The sequence below is a fragment of the Helicoverpa armigera genome, chromosome 29 (genome assembly GCF_030705265.1).
Source record: "Helicoverpa armigera isolate CAAS_96S chromosome 29, ASM3070526v1, whole genome shotgun sequence".
Classification (NCBI taxonomy): Eukaryota; Metazoa; Arthropoda; class Insecta; order Lepidoptera; family Noctuidae; genus Helicoverpa; species Helicoverpa armigera.
In genome coordinates, this window is record NC_087148.1 from 2,231,248 (window position 1) to 2,246,585 (window position 15,338).

General features: G+C 34.8%; 1 protein-coding gene across 1 annotated transcript; it reads left to right on the forward strand.

Annotated features, from left to right (window-relative positions):
• Positions 1–47: 47 nt before the first annotated feature.
• On the forward strand, positions 48–11,876 carry LOC110383116 (DNA-binding protein modulo). The gene is made up of 6 exons (XM_064042655.1): positions 48–542; positions 2,256–2,337; positions 3,214–3,356; positions 4,890–5,011; positions 5,520–5,597; positions 6,008–11,876. Exons 1-5 carry the CDS (start codon positions 422–424, stop codon positions 5,577–5,579), a joined length of 528 nt encoding a protein of 175 aa, XP_063898725.1. The 5' UTR covers positions 48–421; the 3' UTR covers positions 5,580–5,597; positions 6,008–11,876.
• Positions 11,877–15,338: the final 3,462 nt, after the last annotated feature.

The window sequence follows — 15,338 nt, forward strand, 5'->3', positions numbered from 1 at the left end:
GCCAGATTTATCCTTGCTCTCTCTCTAATTAGTAGAAAGTCACCGAAAACCGGAACGCGACCATAAATATTTTGTTTGCTTTGATTGACTTGACTGCCGATTTCGCTTGCAAACCCAGCGAAATAAGTGGAATTTATAATTAATTAAACGAATTCCCACTAATTTGTGGCATTACAATTTATTTTTATAACTATAATTTTCAATTTTCGCTGTGCAAAGTCTTCCGCGTTGGATTTTTGTTACTGATAATTACTTGTAGACAATTAGTGAATTTTTGCAGTTTTCATCGTAAATATTGTTACGAAATAGCTTACGTTCGCTTAATTAGCGTTGTTGCTTCAAATTGGTACATCTAGATTGTACAAGTGGTAAAATTAACGGCGTTTTTTGAGTGTGTAAAGAAATTTTCTGAGGAGCAACCATGAACCAGGGTCTGATATCCCCTCGCCTGATGGTCGGGGCAGCAATTGTGGGCATCGTAGGGGCAGCTGGAGTCTTTATATACGAACAGATTTACGCCGAGAAGAGAAGAGCTATGTTAGGTTAGTAAAAAGTCCACTATCCTACCATAAATCTAGTCTGTCGTTTCACATAGCAAAGTCTAGAAAAACTAGTTAGATTTCCACAAAAAATACATGTAAATATAGTATTAATACTGCTTTAAAATTAATTTTAGACTTTGCAATGTCAAATAAGGTTATGTTTTTGTTTGTAAGGAAAAAAATATTGTTTGTAATTCCTTATCGTATTTTGAACTCAATTCTGTAGGTACAGATTACGGAAATTGCAATCCACTTGCAGTATCTATCTTATCAATAAGTTTTCATAATATACACTTCATTTTCAACATGTGTGGTCATAGATAACAACAAAAAAGTCTAACCTCTTTTATATTATAGCAAAGAAAAAAAATATGGCTTATCCATGGTCCTACTGCTAGGCAAAGGCCTCTTCTCATAAAGAGAAGACATAAGCAAAAATTTTCATACTTTGTTAAAATGTGATTAGTTGTTCAAACCCGTAAACATATTATGTAAGTTCAGGATTCTTCACTGTTAGTCTATAACACTTAAAGTTGAAAATTATTTGCTTAGAAGAGTGTAAAAATTGTACTTTGTGCAGTAGTAAACTAAATTAAAGAGCTAGTCATTGTTAATCACTACTCTTGCACAATGCAGGTTGATTTTAGACAAATCCAGGTTTCCTTAAAATGTTTTCTTTCATCTTTAATCAGCAATTGGTGTTCAAATGTCTTAGAAAGTATGTATAACTTAGAAAAGTTACATTGGCACTTGTCTACTGGGAATCAAATCTGTACTTATACTTGAGAAGCTGATGTTCTGTCCACTAGAGTACCACAATTCTTATCGGGATATAGCAAAAAAAGTACCTACTTAATAAGAAACAGAAATTACTCATTTACTTTATATTTAAAAGGTACCTACTTAAAGTAGTTAACATAGGCATCTATAGAAAGTTCTATGAGTTGACTGTATGCATAATAATTATATAATTGACTAGTGTAAGGTGAATGCTTTAACTGTTAGCAGAAAATTGAAATATAATGGTTGTTTTATTACTTTGCCTATGACACATTGGATTATACATTTTCTTACTCTGAAAATCAGACATAAAAAATATTAGATAATACCATGCTTCATGTGAGGCCTTCACTTATGTACTATATAAAAAAAAGAATTTTATGTTTTGATTACTGTCCGACCACCAGTCTAACCATGGGCATTGGGTTGCCCGGGTAACTGGGTTGAGGAGGTCAGATAGGGCAGTCGCTCCTTGTAAAGCACTGGTACTCAGTTACATCTGGTTCGACTGGAAGCTGACCCCAACATAGTTGGAAAAAAGGCTCGGAGGATGGATATTATATTTTAATTACTGTTACAGCCTTTTTATCGTCCCACTGCTGGGCACAGGCCTCCTCTCACACGGAGAAGGATTATATTATATTTTAATTATCTACATAAACTAATTTAAAACCTAGACAGGCATATTAAAAAAAAATATGAAATTCCCACATCTGTTAACGGCCTTCACATGAACTTAATTTTAATTATATTTTATACCTTTATTATATTAGTATAGATTAATTTTAATCGTAGACAAGTTGTAGTGCAAATTAAAATATATGTATTTTTTAATTTCCCACAACTCTTAGCGGCCTCCACATTAACTTGCTATATTTTATTTATATTAATATTATTTATGTTCTCACATTATATGCATTGTTATTGTTTCAGTGAGAGAAGTAGCGAGACTGGATAAACAGGTTTCCTCCATGAAGACTGAACTTGAAAACTTGAGGGAGTTACAGAAAGAAACGTAAGTTATCTTATTATATTGTAATAACTTAATTAGCAGTTTAATAAAATTTGGACTTTAACTGTCTCCAGGATCGCATCTGTCTTTACCTGTATCAATATTTCAACTCAGTTGGTTCATCGCTTTTTTACCACCTCCTCTTTATCGAGTTTTACACCTGTAGTGTAACGAAAGCTTAATAAAGACACTCACATTTTCCATTAAAGTATAGTATGATACAATCATCGGCAAGTATATTGAGCCCTGACCTTCACCTGCGCAGAAGTGATTTATTGCCTTATGTGTACAGTGCGCGATCCCCACTCTTCCGCCGAGAGCTCATTATCCATGCCGATAACAATACGCATTATATTCACGCATTCACGCAAGAACTGCTCAATGGATTTGGATGAAACTTGGCAGTAATATAGATTACATAGTAAAATAATATTTATTTTGATAACTTATTATCAACGTGTATAGTATTTCTCTCGGAACGCGGGTACCGTAAGTGGTAGCTAGTTTTTTTTATTATATTTTTGCTTGTGTGCTCTTATGCCAATTTATGGCCTGTTATTCCAATATATATGTAGAAGCTATATTACTGCCGAGTTTTGAAAAAGTAACAAACATATAGTTATCGGCACGAATCTTGAGCTCTGACCTACATCTGCGCAGAAGTAATTTATTGGGTCCCTTCTGTGTGATGAAGTGAGACGCTTGGGCGGGCTAGAGCGGTGATTGGACCGCAGTGCATCGCGTCATAGCCGTCACTCGGGATTGGTTCTTTGCTAATAAATCACTTCTGCGCAGATGTAGGTCAGAGCTCAAAATTCGTGCCGATAACTATACACTCTAGTATAAGTGTGATGAAAATACTCTCCATCTTTCCTATAGCACGTTGCGACGGCTCAAACAGAAGAAGGTTCGTCGCGAACGTCCCGTGCGGAAGGTGCCCAGCTCCGGGGACAAGGTGGAGGTCACAGAGCACAGCTACGCCTCAGACTCCGAGTATTTCACTGACTACCAGTCTGTGCTGGGTGAGTTACCAGTCCATCTGTACTAATACTAGCTTCCACACGCGGTTTCACCCGCGTCCCGAGTAAGGAGAGATGAATAGAAATGCCATAATGCAGGTAGGTTAGTCTTCTAGGTCAAATACGGACGGTAGGCAAGACCAAAACCATCAGTTACGAGTGAGCTAACGAGGCGTTCGCATTCTTCGAGATATCTACAAAAAATATCGGGTCCAAAGAAGGCGTATATAGGCGAAGACAGTAACGTTCCTCGTCCCCCTCGCCCCGCATGTTGTCGCGCTACTTTCTTAGGAGATTTTCCGTTATGACATCTCCGCTAGTCATTTTGTTCTTGGGGACAACTTCCCGCACCGGGATAGTAGACACAGAAGAAAGTGCGTCGCGAAAGTCCCGTGCGGAAGGTGCCCAGCTCCGGGGACAAGGTGGAGGTCACAGAGCACAGCTACGCCTCAGACTCCGAGTATTTCACTGACTACCAGTCTGTACTCGGTGAGTTACCAGTTGTTTTAGGGGAATCTGTACTTATAAAACAGTCAGCACCACATGATGATGATGATGTCCTGCTACCCTATTATCGGCTACCGCGGCTGTTTTCATTTAAGGAGATTAGCCAGCTGCGCAGGACATATTATAGTGCACGCACATTTGCTTGGACACAGGTGCACTCTCTATTCCTTCACTCTTATAGCCCGATGGGACGGTAATCCGACACGAGAGGTAGGTTTCCTTTTTGAAAATAAAATAAATAGTTTCTAGGAACTTGAGAAAGGATATAAGTTACCTTTTATCCCCGTACGGAAAGAAGTTCCCACGCGAAACGTGTGAAACCGTTGACGGAAACTAGTTGTTTAATAAATAAATTACAAACAATAGAATTTTACATGTACAAAGTATCATTTCCTAAGCATTCGTTCTTTAGTTTTGGTCAAGTTCATCTACAAGATAAACGTCAATTTTCATAAAACCGTTGACTTACACAGTGAATTTTCACGTTAAATTTTCATAGATAGTAATTTTACGAAAAACAGACGTTAATGTTATATTTTAAATGGGCCTTACAGTGAACAAATCAAAACATGTTTTCTTCCTTTTAACCGACTTCCCAAAAAAGGAGGAGGGACTCAATTAATCGAAAACGTTTTCTTTCTTTTTTAGGGTTCCGTACCCAAAGGGTAAAACTAGACCCTATTGTTTTCGCTCCTCCGTCCGTCCGTCCGTCCGTCTGTCACCAGGCTGTATCTCATGAACCGTGATAGTTAGAGAGTTGAAATTTTCACAGATGATGTATTTCTGTTGCTGCTATAACAACAAATACTAAAAACTAAAATAAAATAAATATTTTTTGGGGGCTCCCATACAAAAAACGTGATTTTTTGCTCATTTTCTAAATAATGGTACCGAACCCTTAGTGCGCGATTCCGACTCGCATTTAGCCGGTTTTTTCTCTTTCAACCGACGTCTCAAAAAAGAGGAGATTCTCAATCCATCTGAATCTATTATATTAGTTTAGATTACATAATATAATATTATTTGCAGGAGGCACAGACGGCGAGCTGGATAGCGAGGAGTTCTACGACGTGCCCACAGATGATGATGAGGACGACACGCTGCGGGAGTCGCTGCGAAACGGACATGCGGGCAATGAACTACCTGATGAGGTAATATTATCGTCATCCTTTGCATCGTCCCACTGCTGGGCTGCGGCCTTCTTTTTTTTAACGACGTCAAAAATCATCAAATGCCCCTCCCGCTGTGGGTTACGCGCGGTGAGGGAGTGTCAGACTCTTACTGACTAAACACCGTCGTGTTCCGTCGTAGGCCGCGTATGTACCAGTAAGCGGTAATGAGCGCGAACAACCCGTAGACTGGGCTGCGGCCTTAGAGAAAGATTGTAAAAGTCCCGCAAACTTTCTTAATACTAAGTAATTTGTATTCCTTTCATGAAAATTGACATAATAAATTAGAATAATCTGTGATGAATTTAAAAAAGAAAGAAATATTTTATGAACGTAGTGGGAAATTATTTCACTTTTAAACGTTATACATTTTCCCACATTTATTTTCTTTTGTTTTCCCACTTTTAAGGCTTTTGTGCGTCTGTCACTGTAATTTCGATATTTTTTTTTTCCAAAACTTTATTAAAATTTACAATTCTTTATCTTTCAGGAAGTATCAGAAAAGGATAAAGTGGAAACGCCAGTCACCGCTTCCAAAAATGCGACATAGCTGTAAAACATAGTACAGGTAATGATTATTTTTATAAAGAACTTGCTATTTCTATGAAAAGTACTCTATAACCGTCTCCGGGTTCTCATTCATCAAATTTCTTCACAATCGGTTTAGCCGAATCGGTGACTAGCTTCGTTAGCGCATTCTCTGGGAGCTACTCCACGCAACCGGATAAAATGAGCTATCTAACTATGAAATAATTTTTAAAACGGTCCAGCAGTTTCTGAGATTAGCTCGTTCAATCAGACATTCTCTTCAACTTTGTAAATATATACTTAAAGCGAGTTTCTTACAACGATTAAACTGCTGAACCAATTGCAATGAAATTTTGCACATAAGTACTTTATTACCTTTATACTGTATTTTATCCTTTTTAGCAACTGATTTATTTTCAGAAGTTATTTACTATACATATTTATTTCCAGTATGAGTCAACGCTAGAGGGCGGTAGTGTATTAGCGTAGTCGGGATGGGAACCACCGTAGATAGTTCAAGACTTAAACAATTACTAAGATAACTAATTATAGCCATACATTACATTGGAACGGCTTGGCAAAGGATTAAACATGTTTGCCAAAGGATTTACTAACTTATTGCTTTGTAATAGAGCATATATTTCCTTGTTTTCCTGTACTTAGCACATATTGATAGCTGCGGATTTCAATATCTATTTACATAATTTATATGAAGCTGTCAAAATTCGGAAGACGCTGGATGCAGGTCGCCTCCAACAGGTATCTGTGGAGATCTAAGGGGGAGGCCTATGTTCAGCAGTGGACGTCCACCGGCTGAGATGATGATGATGTCAAAATTCAATCCCTAATCGCCAACTATGGATCGATTGGTTATCGAAATTCGCAGTAAATTGACATCTGTCAGTAGTCCTATATTTGAGTAGGCAGTTAACTAAAGATACACAATCTTGATAAGACTTTTTATTCAGAACTCAGTAAAAAAATAAAATGCGGCTTAAAATCAATGTAAATAAAATAATAATAATTACTTAAATAATTGAATCATTGTTTTAAGCGGTAGTTTATTTTTTAATGTGCGTTTGGTTAAAAGTCCTGTCAAGTCTGCTTAAAGACCAGTGTGGGTTGATCCGTGGCAGTCTTTTCTCATGCCGTTCCAGTGTGCAAAGGCCTTTAGTTAGACATGTACATAATATTTAGTAGATGAATGTCTTTTTAGCTTTCAATTTGAGATATAAAACGGAAAATAGCGTTCTGAAAAAGTCAAAAACATATTTAAGACGCCCGCAGGCCTTCAATAACTTTGTGCAATATTACAATAAAAATATTGTGCAATTAAAATGTTGCTCGCAAAAATCATTGCGCAATCTTCTATATTAACCAATAAATAATATTAAAAAAATGCACTATACGTAATATTGCGCAATACAATTTATCGCCTAGGGAGCGCCTATGTATTTTATATGAAAAAATAGATAGCTTTCCGGTGGTGTCGGATTGTCGTCCCATCGCGCTATGAGAGTGAAGGAATAAGGAGTGCACTTGTGTCCAAGCAAATGCTCGTGCACTATAATATGTCCTGCGCAGTTGGCTGATCTCCCTACATGAGAACAGCCGCCATGGCCGATAATCGGCTAGGAGGTCTTTATAGCAAACTGCTGTATCTAGTTAACTGATGATTGAAAAAACGGCTTTCATTAAAATATCTCAAATTAAAGCTAACAAGACATTCACAAAATTCCAAATAATAACAATTATTCCATTAACCAATTGTAATCAATTGTAAAACAAAGTAATTTATTGTAATCAATTAATTGGTTAAACCTATTTAAATTCAATGTGTCAGAAAAACTTATGTACCTATTTTTTTCCTAATACTCTTTATTTTCATGTGGTAAATACTTCATTTCAGTAGGTACTTAATTAAAGGTACACAATCTTGATAATTGGACTTTTTACACAAATACATACAGAAATGAATTTTATCCAGTGCGCAAACTTTGTCAACTTATTGTTAAATAAGTTTTATAGATACGTATATTTTTATTTTGTTGTGTTTTAGTACAAAAAAGAACAGTTATTGATAGCGAAAGATGTTTATTTTGTAACCGGTTGTACGGTCACAGTCGTCACAGTAGGCACGGCGGCAACGCGAAACCGGTTTACTGACGCGAGCGCTGCTCCAAGCGCGTAAGAATAGTTAGTATCCATATTTTGCTGATTTTAGGACGGATAAAAAAATGAAAAAAATAACTGATGATGCAGATAATATCAGTAATTTTTATGTTCTGTTAATGATTCTGGACTACTATACTCTATCCACGGAAGCAAGAGCTAAAAGGTAAACAAAGAATGACAGTTTTTCAAGATGGCGGTATAACCCGACCGATGACAAAACGTCACATTTTTGTGTAAAATGTTCGCAGTATCTGTGATTTTATCATCGGTCGGGTTATACCGCCATCTTGAAAAAGTGTCATTCTTTGTTTACCTTTTAGCTCTTGCTTCCGTGGATAGGGTATAGTTTTATTTGTGTACTGCTTAAAATTCATTCCTGTATTAAACAAATAAATTACTGCTAAAACTAATTATTCAATTGATTAATTTTAATGTAATTTATTTTTAAACTTACTTTTTAAATAAAAAAGTATTAATATCAAGATTATTTATCTCTAGTTAAAATGCCTATTCAAATGGAGTATAGTTATTTCAGGTATCGGCCAATGTTAATAATATATGAGGACTGTGTTATTGATATTAAATAGATATTAATTATTATGAATTATAAGTCGTTTTGTTGACTTCTCAGTACGTAATTCATAAAGTTCAAAGGATGCTTTACGATTGAATTACTAGTATACATACTTTCTATTCAATCGTACTTACATTCTTCATTTCTATTCAATCGTATAGCCATTGAATTAATAGGCATTCTACGAATGTAAATATTATATATGATTGTAAAATGGTGTCATAAATTCATCATTTTTATTAACTATTAGCATTTTTTATAAAAAAATATGTTAATGCTCAAATCTTTAAATAAATAACTGATAATTTTTTATCACACCATTATACTGACACTAGTATTTTTTTCTTTAAATAAGTCGAAAAATTGTGTTGTGTGGATGGCATCATTAATAGGTGGGTCCCGGCTGTCTTTTGAACATCTTTGGCAGTCGTTACGGGTAGTCAGAAGCCAGAAAGTCTGATAACCAGTCTTACCAAGGTGTATCGGGTTGCTTGAGTAACTGGGTTGAGGAGGTCAGATAGGGCAGTCGCTCCTTGTGGCACACTGGTACTCAACTGCATCCTCTTAGACTGGAAGCCTACCCCAACATAGTTAGGAAAAGGCTCGGGAGATGATGATTTTTATGAAGAAATGAGTCGACAAAACGATTTATAATGTCTACTAATAATAAAATCGAGAAATCAATGCACATTGAAATGACATGTATTCATAATAAACTGTAGCTGTTACTAGTTTAGTGATTAAAGCTTTATTGATGGAATTACAAGCTTTATGTCTATTTAGAAATATTTTTGGGCGTGATAAGATACACTGAATATCTGTTTTATATTATTCAAGACAAAAAAAAAAACATGATACTGTTGCAATATATTAACTTACCCCCTTGGCTCAATGGTCACCACTCCGGACTGCCAAACGGAGGCTCCCGGGTTCGCTTCCCGGTGCGATCGACATTTGTGTGATGAGCATGTTTGTTGGCTGTGGTTTGGGGTGTAATAATAAAATTATTCCGTCAGTAAATTAGTATCTCACTTTGGCCTAGGCCCGTAAGATACTACAAATACCAGGTTTCAATAAACCTGAGAAAAATAAATTTGAAAACCAAAATAATATGTCTCTATAAATATATTTTGTTGTGTTAGCATCCATAGCATAGACTTATCAATAGCTTACCTTGGGTCTATCCAACCGCGTGAAAGATATCCCGATATTAATGCAAATATCACAATTGATATGAGAAAACGCCAAGGGATGATGTAACTGAATTGAGGAGGTCAGATAGGCAGTCGCTACATGGCACGCAGGATTTTAGTGTTTCCTATCGTGCTCAACTAAACTGGTATAATAATAATAATTTAATTTAGTCTTGGTGCTATGGCTATAGGTACAGTTTGAAATATTAAAATATGTATGCATTGAGCAAGCGTGGTGATTAATGCTCAATTCTTCTCCGTGTGAGAGGAGTCCGCAGCCCAGCAGTGGGACGATAAAAAGGCTGTAACAGTATGTAAAAAAGCCAGCATATTCTGCTTTTACAGTCGTCATACTGACTAAATAACTCGACATTTTAGTATATCAAACTGTATCATTAATATTCTCTTAGGGTTCTTTCAAATTGGACGTTTCGTGTCGGTACCACAACCGCTAGACAAGCCAAATAAATTTAAAAAATGTATCTAATCTGAATGAATAAACGTCCAATTTGTAAGAACCCATATTGTTAAGGTTTTTTTGGGGACAAGAATAAGCCATGGTATATTATAATTTGAAACTGAAATGTTACATACTTTAAATGTGGGAGGGATGGGGGGGTGTTTGTAGTATTTATTTTTAATCGACTTCTCCAAAAAGGAGGAAGAATTGAGAATATTCGACCGCGTATATATTTTCCTTTAACAAATTACTAGTAGGTAAATTATCTCAAAATCTATGAACTAAACGCTACCGACAAATGTGTAAAAATAACCATTGTATATTATATTTTTTAAATAATGAATTGAAAAAGATAGATTTGTGTTTATTTTTTGTAAAAGCAAATATTTTTGCGAGTTTTTTTTCAGCTTATGCACAAATTTGCGTGAAGTCGTCTTCTTTAACCGACTTGCCAAAAAGAAGGTTCTTGAGTCTATCTGTTACTAATAGTAATGCATATTAATATTTTATTTTCTTAAAAGACGACTTCTCATTGTAATGGAATGTATAAACAATGTATTATGTATTACAATAATTATGTAAAAACGTTGATTATTTCGCCTTTGTACAGGTAGCATATCAAGCTACTCCAATCTGGAAAAAAACCCAATCAACACTGTATAGATAAGTTCAAAATCTATTAAAGAAATATGACAGACGGGCCGTTTTTCCGTGGTTTCACCCGCGTCGCGTGGGAACTACTGCCCGTACCGAGATAAAATATAGCCTATGTTACTCGGGAAGAGTGTAGCTTTCCAACAGTGAAAGTATTTTTCAAGTTGGTTCAGTAGTTTCAAAACCGTTAGGGTACAAACAAGAAAATGTTTTCTCTTTATAATATATTACTATAGATTGTGGTAGCTTGATGTGCTGTATGTACATTAATGCATTTATTTATAGTTGTCATTTAATAATGCAATTAATCAATGTTATATTAAAATCTTTAGTCCAATTTCTTTATATTTTTACGAATTTTCACATTAACAAAGCTTGAAGACAGACTTCTATTTAAACCATACTTCATTTTACAAACTATTTTTTCTATTTCAATTCTATATTTATTCGACTATCAGAAAATTTATCTCTCTTGCAAACTAACATTTTTGCTCACATTATTGCTCAAACGATTGCACAAAATTAGTTTTCATTGCTTTTATATAGTACTATAATGTATTTAATTCATAAATTTTTAAGCGAACGGCCGCCATTTTGTCAGACTTTATAAATGAATTAATCTGCCAAAGTTTACCGACAGTAAAAACGTATTTTTTTCTTCAAACAACTGTATACTTTGAAAATTGATAGAAAACAATTGTTTTAAGAAAATTTACTTTTGTCGGTGAACTTGAGTCTAAATCAAAGAGTGAATTTTTAATCATTCATGAAATATGTCCATGTTTGCTATTTAGGCAAAAATATATTTAATTTTGTATAACTAATAATGCTTGTCATTCCATACGTGTTTTTAATAAAAACCATTACCACCGGACTAGGCAATTCATAATATATTTTACTAGAATAGTAAATTAATAAACTATTGTTAATTTATTTTAATTTGTATATTACGAAGCGATATCGGCATTTATTGTAAAATTATTTGTATAATTTTCTTTCTTGCTAATTGATATTAATCAATTTAATTGATTAATCTTACTTTCAATCTCATTTCATGTTCTTACGATTACCAATTGAATTGATATTTCTCAATTTTCAATTGAATTGAAAATGTAATCAGCTGATATTTTTCAATTAATTGAATAAATAGTTACATTTAGTTTATTACAATGCTGTAATTGAAGTTGTTAATAGTTGTAGGCATTTTGGGATAACCGACTGGTGTTTATTTTGTTATAAAAATAATAAAAAATATTATTCAGATTTTTGCATTTTTATTTTTGCCTTTCCCTTTTAAGCTATGAAGTTTTGGTGAAGCGTAAATGTCTTTTTTTTCAATGCAAATATTTATTCAATAATAAATTAAATACATAAGTTATTTTTCCCGCAACTTAAAACTTTATTTCGATCATTTTCATATTTATAATAATCCAATTGAGTCTCTGGTAATGATATCCGAACGACAATACTAGCTACCGCAACGCCCATTGGTTCGTATCGAGTGTTCTAGAAGATACTCGCAACAAGCTAGCAGTGTTGCGTCTGGCCACCGCCAAGGACGGACGTAGTACTTCTACCGCCGCCATTCGCATTGTGTCGAATACACACCGCTCCGCGTCATTATTTCCCTATATGTGATTTCCTGAAGATTCTCGTGTAATAATTGAACCTGCTGCTAGAAGACATTGCGGACTTATAGTGCAGTGCTGATTTCACGAGTTTTAACCAGTCCACCGGTGGATGAACCTAGATTTAGCTCGCCGGCCGGCAGCCCTTACAGCGACCACGCGCCCTGGAACGAGGCATCTTCACATCTCGCTGGTTCTAAGTGAGGTCCCTGGATTCACAAGGTACGTGAGCTTTATTGCTGCAAATAGTTGTAGTGGGTATTGGTGTCTAACGGAATATCATCGGCAGGGATTTAATTGAATTACGATTTGAGTTTCTCCGCCATATTGTTTTTCCCGCATTCGATTTTCAAGATTTGAAATCACCGCTCCCGCATCCCGCACTTCTCTTTTCTTTCTTCATTCCACCTTTTAAATTTGTCCCAATTAAATCCATTAATTTTTTATTATTTTTCCCCGATGAGGCTATTTACACGCCTCATCAAGTTTGATAACTTAATTTTAAGGGTTCCAATGGGATAAAAGGAATTTTCGAATAAATTCTTACGTATTATAACAAATCAAGTACCTATCTTGCCAGAACGTGATGTTCAATTCTTAGTTTGAAGGTAGGTACTTCCTAAATGGTCCTAAATCATCAGGTCCAGGATCTGATGATGAGTAAACTGAGTGCAAATCTAGAAAATTGTACTAATCTGCCAGTGTTCCTGCCAAATCGTAACTTAACCCTTTCGCGGACCGAACGAGATTAAACGTCATCGTTCGAAATTTTGATATGGCACAACGTACAATGACGTCCGAATAACTTTTTGACTTTACAACAGAACGTTAATTTCCGATGAACATTCAAGTTAAAATCCTATTGAATGTATCTTGTGTCACAACATGTAAAATACCCGAAGCTGTACTGTCACATAGAGTAAGTTTTAAACTATTTCAAATAAGTGCCGATGACAGCGGGCGGTAAAGGTACTGACACTCGCACAACGCGCAACGTGTATATACGTCCCGCGCGCATACCGCGCTCGGTTGTGTCATGATGTCTTGGGACGATACGCTACGTACATAGGTACATCATCATCCTCCGAGCCTTTTCCCAATCATGTTGGGGTCGGCTTCCAGTCTAACCGGATTCAGCTGAGTACCAGTGCTTTACAAGAAGCGACTGCCTATCTGACCTCCTCAACCCAGTTACCCGGGCAACCCGACACCCCTTGGTTAGACTGGTGTCAGGCTTCTGACTATCCGTAACGACTACCAAGGATGTTCAATGAAAGCCGGGACCTACAGTTTAACGTGCCATCCGATACTCAGCCAAAATGGTGTCTAAGACACTTAGAAAGTACATACAAACTTAGAAAAGTTGCATTGGTAGTTGCCTGACCTGGGATCGAACCCGCGCCCTCATACTTGAGAGGTTGGTCCTTTACCCTCTAGGCCACCACGACTTTTACGTACATACACGTCGTATAATTTGTATGGACATTTACTGTGTCATTTTGGTACACAATCTCAAGTTGTACCGTCCGTGAACGTGTTAACGGGAAAACGGCAAATAACTGAAACAAAAATGTTTGTATATTTATAGCATTTATTTCACTAAATACATCAATATAGAATGGATCTAGTGTCAAGTGAATACTCTTATAAAATATTAATACTGAAAATACATTTCTTTACATAAGTATGTCGCATATTGAATATATATTTTTAATTACACTCATCTTTGTTTTTAAATACAAAATTAAATTTTAAAAAATATACATAGCTTCTTAGGCAGAGATTTCTAAAAAACTGTTTCAACTGTTCAAAAATATATTTCCAAATAACAATTATTCGACTTAAAATAAGGACAAAACTCAAGATTTACGGATCAAAAGTGTCTTTCTTGATAAATCAGACCAGAAGTTCCTGAGATTAGCATGTTCAAACAAATAAACTTTTCAGCTTATTAGTATAGGTGTTCTACAATTTATCTCTTTGTTTATACAATTTCTCCGGTATCAATTTTTTTTATATAAATTCATAGTTTAATACGCATATGTAAAACTCAGTATGCCACATACTAACATAGATCTAAAAATCTCACTTTTCTTTTTTGTATGTTTAAAATCTATTCAGATCTTAAAAATGGGAACTTATTATGACACTGTAAAGTCTAAACTTTCATTGCAAGAGAGAGACAGAGCTATAAATATTAATATAGCCATCTCTTTTTGCCATAGAGTCTATACTCTATTTGAGTAGATACTTAACTAAAGGTATAAAAATCTTGATACTTGGACTTTTTACACAAATACATATTAAACAAATAAACTATTGCTTAAAATAATGCATCAATTTATTAAGTAATTGTTATTATTTTAGCTGCAATGTAGTTTTAAACTGAGTTTTTTTAATTAGTTTTAAAAATTAAAAAAAAACGCGCTAGTCATGTATTGTCATCAGAACTCAGAGCGTGTGCAAAATTTCATCGTAATCGAAGACCGGGAAGTGGGTCAAATTTAGATTGCAAGATTTTCTTACATACATAGTTACAAGTGAAGCTTATTTAAGCGTGTTAAAAAGACATAAGAATTAAGATTATTTATCTTAGTTTATTTTAAGTTAAAAGCCTACTCAAATAGAGTATCTATAGATATCTTTGCAGTATCATAATACGTTCGGGAACGGTTTAAAACATGCTCCTAAGTTATTTAGACATTGATCAGCTGTATTGATACCAATTCCTTTTTTGATTAAAATTACTTATAAGTACTGTAAAATGTTAAAAATGGAGAATGTTTATTTAAACATGATTTTAGTAAATATCTACAAAATTCATATGTAAGAGTACTGGATTTACAGACATATTCTCGAGCATCTGTAAAGTAAAATAAATGAGTCAAATTCACTCATTCAGATTTAAATAATAAAAAAAAACAAAGATACAGCTATAAGAATCTTCATTATTACTTATTCTGTATATATTTAGAGCTAGTCCAAAAATCCACTAAAGCGGAGCTGTTTTTTCTTTTTATTCAACCAATAGAATTTTATTTTATTATTTAAAAATCTTGTCTCACAGTTAGTAGTTGTATCTCTGTGCAGATAAATT

What these genes read in the sequence shown, in the direction of transcription:
- LOC110383116 (XM_064042655.1), top strand. Translation starts at nt 422, where the DNA reads ATGAACCAGGGTCTGATATCCCCTCGCCTGATGGTCGGGGCAGCAATT. An exon ending in GAAGAGAAGAGCTATGTTAG is followed by an intron (nt 543 to 2,255) that starts GTTAGTAAAAAG and finishes TTATTGTTTCAG; the next exon opens with TGAGAGAAGTAGCGAGACTG. An exon ending in AGGGAGTTACAGAAAGAAAC is followed by an intron (nt 2,338 to 3,213) that starts GTAAGTTATCTT and finishes TCTTTCCTATAG; the next exon opens with CACGTTGCGACGGCTCAAAC.